The sequence below is a fragment of the Rhododendron vialii genome, chromosome 1a, assembly GCF_030253575.1.
Source record: "Rhododendron vialii isolate Sample 1 chromosome 1a, ASM3025357v1".
Lineage (NCBI taxonomy): Eukaryota > Viridiplantae > Streptophyta > Magnoliopsida > Ericales > Ericaceae > Rhododendron > Rhododendron vialii.
This window is the reverse complement of record NC_080557.1, coordinates 40,795,086-40,804,327: the sequence shown is the minus strand read 5'-3', so window position 1 is coordinate 40,804,327 and position 9,242 is coordinate 40,795,086. Positions and strand designations below refer to the sequence as shown.

Here is a 9,242-nt window from a genome sequence, read left to right as displayed (position 1 = left end):
TTTTGTTATCTGCTATATTCCATATGAGGTCGTTGCGGCGGTCATATTGACCGCAAAGCGTATCTGTTTGATTTTAGGCTAGTATGACATAAATTTGCTTTGGTCCCTTGCTACGTAGTTTTGTTGCAATTGTTGCGCATGCAACCGTTTTGCATTGGTTGTTGGACAGCTTCCGTAAACGCAAGGGGGTTGGCCTTGGTGGTTTTGGCATGGGAACTAGGGTTTTGCTCCCTTCTAACATCTCAGGTTCGATTCTCCTTCCCTACAACTCTTCAGCCAACTCATTTCCATGCATAAGCATGTGAAACGGCTATAAGAGGGGCTATAGGGATTAGTCCGAGGTGCTCGCAAGCTTTTCAGGAAACCTTGCATTTTCGACAGAAAATGCTGTACTTCCGTAAATATTAGACACCCATTATGTGTTCTGGTATGCGGAAGCTTCCATCTTGCTTGATACGCAGTTTGACTCGGCTTCCTTTAATCGGTCTTGGCTTTAAGAAACTGCCATCTTTGGTTATCCAGTTTCGTGTTAATATAGAACTATAATGGCTTCTTGAGGGGTTAATGGGTTATTTCGGTCAGCTGCATAATTTTGCATTATGGAAGTAACTTTTTGTCCCAGATATATAGTTGCCTTGATGCCATGGTAAACTAGTGGTGGTTGCCTTATTGCATTCATGTTACTATGTTTGTTCAATAACGTTCGGGTAGGTCTTTGAAAATGGCCATTTTGCTCGTGCCATGCACGGTTGTCCTGATGAACAGTTATCATGTTTAGTTGGTAGCCTTGGTAGATGGTTCTAAAGCTACTACTAGTTTTTGTCCATATAGAGAAACTACCTACCACAATGCCTCAATGAATGATTTTGTGCCAATATGCCTTGGTATTTTTGTCCAAATACGTCGTGTTTATGGGAATTCATACTAGTTATCATCAGTGGCTAACTTCATTACCTAACTAAGGTGTGGCCTCGACAACTTGATTGGTAAGAGAATCGGACATTACATTGCATTCTTGCTTTGATATTTGGTTTAGTAGTTATCTTGTTTGTGAATTACTTTCTAGTTCCTTCCCAAAATCTTGGTAATCACAGCGAAAGCTTGTTGTTTTACGTTATCACGGTTCAATACCAAAGGACACTTTGTATTTTCATCTTGCTGGATTTTTTCCTTTTATGAGGAAACTTTGTATACTTACGCTTAGTGAGAATAGTTTGAATTGCAACCTCAACTAGGTTTTTCTCATGCATCAATTCGTGCCATTTAAGTTTCTTGGCATCCCTCTTTGACACTATGTTTTCTTAGACTTGGCCCCTGTTGGATCATAATACACTAATGACATCAGACACTTAGGCTTAAAGTTTACTAGGTCTTGATCTCGAAAATTAGGGATATCTGTCTACACTAAGGCTGGATATTTTCCATCCAGATGAATCTGTGGATATCCTTTTAAAAATGCAAGGGATACTTGTAAATTAGCAGTGCTTCATGTTCTTAAGGGTTTGTTTGGATCTTAGCTTTGTGGAGGCAAAACATATAGGGAAAATGAAAATGACCATGAACAGGTAAAAGTGAGCAGATATATTTCCTTTTATTCCCTTTCCCTTTCGGAATCCATGATCCACCAAAGGGGGTTGATTCCAAATTCTTCACAGTTTTTCGAATGTAGGAGTATTTGTTTGGGATTTGTCCATTGGCAATGTGAGATTAGTGTTACATGAAATACCTCCTCCGCATGGAGATATGGAGGAGAAGTTCAGTGTTGGTTTTTTAAGACTGGTTTCTTCAGTATAGTGTGGTTAGTTGTGGGTTCTTTACTGAAATGTACTTATGTTTTGCCCTTCAGTTCAATGTTAGTTCTTCTACTCTCTTTAGGACTGAGAAAATTGTCAAGGTTATGTCACTGTTCTTCTTCAACAAATGGGAACTATGAGTACAGTATCCCAATGGTGCGGTTAAGATTTACAATAAAATACACGGTTATGAATCTTTTTTACGACTGTGAGTCTGATGAAATAGACTTCTTTAGATTCCTTCTAGGGTATCTAATTGATACATATGGTTTTTGGCAATTATTCAAATTAAGGAACTTTACGCGCACAATTGCACGAACACTTAAAGTACTACGAACAAAGTTGCACAGGCGATGTCTGGACGGCCGGACCTCAAGAGAAATCCAGTTGCTTACATATCTGTTCATTTCTTTACGAATTTACGATAACTAACAGAAAGTAAAAGTTCGCTGTAGATTCATCTAGTTTCCTACTATTCATGTTCAGAGGCCAACCATCGCAAAAACAAGTAATTGAGCTTCTATCACAACTTCTCATTTTCGCTTGGTATCATCCTACCAATGGTAATAATCTACAACTTCAGCTGCGCAGCATTCCTCCTGGAAGAGAAGTTTTTGGGTGCCTTGGCGGGTTCCTCTATCAACACGACAAGTTGACGACTGATATGCCCAGAATGGGGAACCTGGAACAGGGAGCTGGACCCCCTCCCAGATTTCACTCCTCATGTTTGTCCACGACCCGAGTGGGACCGCTTCAGGGACCCATAACCCGAACTTAATCTCAGAACCTATGACCCGACTCAAGTATCCCAAAATGGAAAGGAATCTCTGTACGCCCATGAATAACTGTCGGCGTGGATTTCTACGGACCCGGGGACCCTGCCGAGCGGCACTCCTACCAAGCGGGTGCCGAGCGGTCAATCCGACTGTTCACCTCGGAATCAATGGCCCGGATCGAAACATCTTTTTCATTTTTCTTTCTTTTTTTTAAAAATCCGTTCGGTACCTTTACATCTGGACTGTCCAAAACACTTTTGGACAGCTGAGATGTGCTTGGTACCCTTGCCAAGCACCCTTGCTTGGCAGAGTCTCCAGTCCCGGATTTTTCTACACCGTGGGAATACACTTGGCGGTAGGGACGGATTCAGAAATGTTGTTTAGTGGGAGCACTTTGTTAATCATATTGGCGAAAATTTATTTTTTAGTTAACCACAATAAGATCGTTACATAATTAAGGTATGCAATACAAACTTCAAAAATATATAACACATAATTTCACTTAAATTATGTAAAAATAAGCACAAAATCTCTGACAAAATTTGAGAGTATGGTTTACATGAACATTGACAAGTTTTAGAATGATCGATATAGTTTTATTAATGATATTATTTTAAAATATTGCTCTTAGACAGTTAAAAATAAGTACAATTAAAAAAGAATTGATCAAAGTTGACAAATAGTTCAAAAATCAACAAGTATAAAATGAACCATATGATGAAATTGAAACATAAAACTAATTTTATATGTATATTTTCAAGATATATGCACTTATTTATGTGTAGTAGAACACTTAATTTCATAATTATACAAAATATACAAAAATATAACAAAATTATTTTAATTTTGAACGGGGCACGTGCCCCTCTTTCCCTCTGTCCCTGCCTGGCGGTCGGGGAGCATGGGGTGACCGGCCCCCTAATGGACGCAGGCACGTGTCGCTAGTGAAGATTGCAGCGTAGGTAACTTCTTCCTTCCTTCCTGAAAGAATCGTAATTCCTTCAACTGCTACTGACTCAATCATGGAAGCGTCTTTGAAGACACGCCTTCTAATCCCTTTCGTTCTCAAGAATCTTTGAGCTCAGATTTACTAGACTGCAACTGGACCTCTTCAAAAGCCTTTCTCCGATTCATTTGCACATTCTTAATCATAATGCATGAGCATGGAAAGTGACAAGGATGAAAGAGAACAATTTGACAGAATTTAAATCAGTTGGGTGGTTAAAGTTGGTCAGGTTTTGCATTTGAGATTGAAAGTTCAAAGTATTAGGCTCCGTTCCGCTAAGGTTTTTATTTTTTTAGTACTTATTTTTCGTTGTACGAGACATGTCATTTTCCCACGATTCATCAACTTTAATTTAAAAAATAAGTTTTTATTCTAATTAGTGAAACACACCCGTTAATATTTTTCATTCCTCACTTTTTCTCGAGGTCATTATTGTAAAGAAGAGAAATTACGTGTACTCAGGGAAAAAGTTTTGGAGTGAGGGATTAATATTTGGGGGTCTTCAAAGGGATAGTGTTAATTATTTTTTAAATTTTCTTATCATAACTGTTTTTTTAAAGTATCCTGTATCTGTCCGATTAAAAATAAATAAAATTAATTACAAACTAATAAAAGTTCAAAAAACCCAAACTGCCCCTAAATAAAGTGTTGTCAAGTTTTATTTTGTTTCACAAATATCCATTCTTGTAAACTTATTTTTCTTCTTCGTTTTGTGTGTTTTATTCGTTTTTTCTAAATTTTTGTTAGATTCGTGTCATATTTTTTGGATTAATCTTCCGTCTCGACGAGAGAAGTCCAAAAAATACAAAATTATGACAAAAAGAAAAAAAAAAAAAAAGGTTCGCTATAGACGAAAAAAATATCAAACAACTGTATTATTTATCTTAAATGTCATCTTATTTGAATTTTTTGGAACATCGATTTATATTTTTATACCTTTTCGATTCATCTTATTGAGACGAACATTAACAAACAAAATGAACACTAACCCCAAAAATTACAACGAAAAGCTAAACAAAGAGTTACGACAAGTAAAAAATATCATAATAAATTTAAATTTGTAAATTTACAAGAACGCATGGTAAGAAAGAAATAATTTGACATGGATAAGCAAGAAATCAAACATGCCATAAAGGCTCCTTTCCCTCCATTTTTTCCTCCCAAACATCCAATTTTGTTCTCTCTCTCTCTCTCTCTTAACCGCTCTCTGCGCTCCACGCCTGGTTCCTTCTCGCCAGAAATAGGCAACTGAACGATGCCAGAAACAGAGAGAGAAAATCCTCTCTCCCATTCACCTCCTCCCTCTCATCATCTCTATTTCCCCAAATTCTCTCTCTCATCTCTCCAGAACCAAACACCAAAAGCAACAAAAACATGAGCGTGATCGACATTCTGTTCCGAGTCGACGTCATCTGCAAGAAATTTGACAAGTACGACGTCGACAAACAGCGAGAACTCAACGCCGCCTCCGACGATGCCTTTGCTCGCCTCTACGCCGCCGTTGAAGCCGAATTCGAAGCCGCTCTCAGCGTTCGAATCCATCACCAGTGATACATATACTCCTTCCGTCCTATATTGTTTACGACAAAACTTTTTAAGAAATTTTTTTTTTTTTCGGTCGAACGGAATGGTAACTTTTTTAAGAGAAGATATGCAATTAGTGCACATCTACCTAAAAAGTTTGATTAGATTTTCGAGATTATCTCTTATTCACTATATCTAAAATAACTTTAAATTTTTTTATGAGGGGATATTTACACTTTTTTTTTTCCTTTGACTTCTAAAAAGGATAAACATTTTGGGACTTCTCGAGACAAAATATTGGACAAGCAATATAAGACGGATGGAGTATTAATTGACTATTGTCTTTGGGTTTTGTGATTTTGGTGTTGATTTTTGGGAATGTGTGCAGAAATCGGAAGCGGCGGCAATGGAGACGAGTAGGGCTGGTGTTGTTGCGATGAATGCGGAGATTCGTCGGGCAAAGGCTCGGATGATGGAGGAAGTTCCCAAGTTGCAGAAATTGGCGCTGAAGAAGGTGAAATTGAATTTGAAATTTTTAACTCTGGGGGTTATGAATCTGATTTCGATTGCCAGGATATCTATGGTACAACACAACCCCAAACACAAGACAAATTATGAAAAATTTGTTTTGAACTTTTCAAATTGTTGTGTATGATTGTATGACTCCCACAGGTTGGGTATGGAATGAGCGGTCACTTGGTATAATATTAGGACATCTCCGTCTAATGGTTTAAGATTTTGAATTGGATATAAAGTTTCTAAATAGTATCGTAGCGGGGTCTATTTCATTTCATATCTTATCTTAAAATAGATAAACAATCAACACTTACGACAACAGACTCATCAAAAAAATTGTATGATGATAGAATCAAAAGGATACGGCAATCTACTCGTGACATACCTTAAAAGCATCTGTACGTGAGACGATGTTCGACACTGCGTACTTACCAAGGGGTGTGTCATAAGAAAAGTACTAGATCTCTCGTGTCGTGGGGTTTTTAGAAACCCTGGCTTTTGGTACGAGACTTGGTGGGGAAAAAGGTTACGAGGTTTTTGGAGTGGTGGTGATAATATTTTGTGGTATTTGCTATCAATTACAAGACCCAAGACCTTTAGTCTTTCAAGCTGATCGAGTTCAGCCAGAGGCTGCAGTAGATCAGCTTTGATAGTCCTGCTAGTGCACCAAGCCCTAGTCTATATGCCTCAATCTTTGATGTCTGTGGTTATGTGACCAGTGACATTCTGTTATCAAATGAGTTAACTGTGACTTCCTGGGGGCAAGGTTCAGAGAAAGACTAGCTCTTGGAGCAATGCAGCATGAGTCTACGACAAGAGAACGCTTTAAGCAGGAGCAATCTTGATCTTGGGGATTTGCTGCCGAGTCTTTCCATTGCAGGTCATTAGAAAACTGTGCACTGATGACCATATAAAAAGAATCTGACTGGTTGACAAAGAGGAAATCACCTAGTTATGGAAAGTGGGTAGCACACAAAATGGCATGAGGCCGGACACTATCTTGAAGTAACAAAGAACGCAGTAAAGGAAATATGAAGGAGTAGAATTCAGCTTTAATCGCTCTCAAGCATTATTTTGTTTGCATCTACTCTAAATTTTGGTTTATCTATCATAACGATGGAAAGTCTATGCTCTATTGTATTGAAAATGAGATATAACCATAGGTCAAAGGGCTTTCCAAAGAAGAACTAGCCACTCGTAGTGATCTGGTTCTTGTGCTGCCAGAGAGGATTCAATCCATCCCTGACGGGACCACATCTGCGGTTAAGCAAACTGGAGGCTGGGCATCTTCAGCATCTCATAAAAATATCAAATTTGACTCTGGTGATTTTCATTGCCTTATCTCATGATTTTTAGTTTTTGCATGTTAGGAGAACCTTATTCTTATACTTGTTTTGTTTCCGAACAATCCCCCAGATGGGCACTTTGGTGATGATTTTTTTCAACAGTCTGAAGAATCGAGTCAATTCAGGGGAGAATATGAAATGCGAAAAATGAAACAGGCAAGTGGCACCTGATTAAACACGCATGCATAAGATTACTATTCAGCTTTTACCCATAACTAACCATTCTCATCTCAATTGAATTGATTTTGGACAGGACCAAGGCCTAGGCATTATATCGGAAGGTCTGGATACTCTGAAGAATCTGGCACTCGATATGAATGAGGTTGGTTTTTCTGCATTTCTCTTTGTGGATGCTGTTGAAAGCAAATAAAGATTACTCATAGTTGGTTTGCCTTACAGGAAGTGGATAGGCAAGTTCCATTGATTGACGAAATTGATACAAAGGTTCGAACTTTTTATTAAGCTCCCATTCCATTATATCAGGGTAACAAACTATGCTGGTGGAAGGTTATGTTTAGAATTTACTCTGGTTTTGTGTGGTTTTCTCAGGTGGATAGGGCAACAGATGATCTTAAGAGTACTAACGTTAGACTCAAGGAAAATCTTCATAGGGTAATTGATCCTAATTTAATACTACATAAAAATGTTTCCATACTTCATGCTTCTTTCTTGTGTTTATTTCTATCCGATATCATGGTGCCGATAATGCGACTTTCTCAATTCTATCACAGATAAGGTCCAGCCGAAATTTCATTATCGACGTCATTCTGTTGTGTGTTATTCTGGGGATTGCATCCTATTTATACAAGTAAGCTTCCTATCTCGTCTAACATTTAGCTTAGAATCACATTCGGATATCCTTTTGTGTATCAAGTTGAGTGTCTTTTGTTAAAGCATCCAACTCCAAACCAATTGGCAAAGAGTGGAGAGGCTGTCCAAGCTCATATACTAGTTTTGGAGGAGATATTTAACCGATGTGGGACAAATCCCAATACTCCCCCGCACGTGCGACCCCTGACTCGCACGTGGAGAGGTCAACAAAGGATTCGGAACACACGAATCACAATGAAATAAAGTGCAACTATGGCACAAACAAATGGGAAAAGCCTCCGAAACTCTAGCTTTGATACCATGTTAAAGCATCCAACTCCAAACCAATTGGCAAAGAGTGGAGAGGCTGTCCAAGCTCATATACTAGTTTTGGAGGAGATATTTAACCGATGTGGGACAAATCCCAATATAACTTTTACAATGGTTCAACCAATCTCCACAATCATTGTTTCTTTTACTCATACTGACAAACGTACGCAGAAGTTACATTCGTTTCCTTGCCAAGTTCATGCTATATTTCCATTTTCTGGTTTACTAATAGCTAGTGTTGATTCCTGAAGGAAGTAGTCTAACAGAATCCTGCTTTGTTTGACCATTGATACAGTATACTGAAGTAAAAGGATTGCAAAAGCTTCTCATTCTGCTCCATTGTCCGAGTGTTATCTGGTATTGTCTCGCTGTGTAATAACGAAGTGAAAAGGATTGGAAAAAAGGAAAAAGCATCTCGCTGTGCTGGATTGTAAAAGATAGCATAAATTTGACATATTTAAATGAGATTATTCGTATTACCAAAACCGTCATAATTGTACGAGGGTATGACGTGAGACTCAACCAGTTCTGCCTGTTTCAGTTTGTGTTGAGATTTAATTAGAAGAATTTTTCTTTAGAAACTTGTAACGAATAACGATGCAAAAACATCACAATTGAGAAATACACTATACAACCTGTAACGAATAATAAGTCAAAAAAAATTATGAGTTTCGTTCAAAATTTTGTACTTTTGCGATTTTTCTTGTCGAGACGAATCAATATGTCACATAAGTTTAACGCAAACTAACAAATGCAAAAACAAAATAAATTGAATAGAGACAAAAAAAAAAGAAAAAGTCATACTAATCTACTCAAGCCAAACCTACCCTAACTTTTTCTAGCCTTGAAGTCAAACACTTGGAGAAATTTTTCAGTGCCGGGTGGGCACGGCCACGTGGTGCTTGTGCACGGATCTCGGCCATTCAAACATGTTTTGAATGGCCTAAATTTGTTTGGGTAATATTTTAGTACAAAATTACCAAAACACGCCCTCCAACCGGAATAAATCTGGGCCGTCCAAAATATTTTAGTGCAAAATTACCAAAACACGCCCTCCAACCCGAATAAATCTGGACCGTCCAAAACACATTTAAACAGTCGAGATGTGTGCACGAGCATCACGTGGCCATGCCCACCCGGA

At 38.2% G+C, this 9,242-nt stretch overlaps 1 protein-coding gene across 1 annotated transcript; it reads left to right on the top strand.

Annotated features, from left to right (window-relative positions):
• Window positions 1-4,822: 4,822 nt before the first annotated feature.
• On the top strand, window positions 4,823-8,621 carry LOC131315983 (syntaxin-71-like). The gene is made up of 9 exons (XM_058345280.1): window positions 4,823-5,105; window positions 5,488-5,613; window positions 6,779-6,938; window positions 7,032-7,117; window positions 7,215-7,283; window positions 7,361-7,405; window positions 7,511-7,573; window positions 7,693-7,769; window positions 8,397-8,621. Exons 1-9 carry the CDS (start codon window positions 4,950-4,952, stop codon window positions 8,407-8,409), a joined length of 795 nt encoding a protein of 264 aa, XP_058201263.1. The 5' UTR covers window positions 4,823-4,949; the 3' UTR covers window positions 8,410-8,621.
• Window positions 8,622-9,242: the final 621 nt, after the last annotated feature.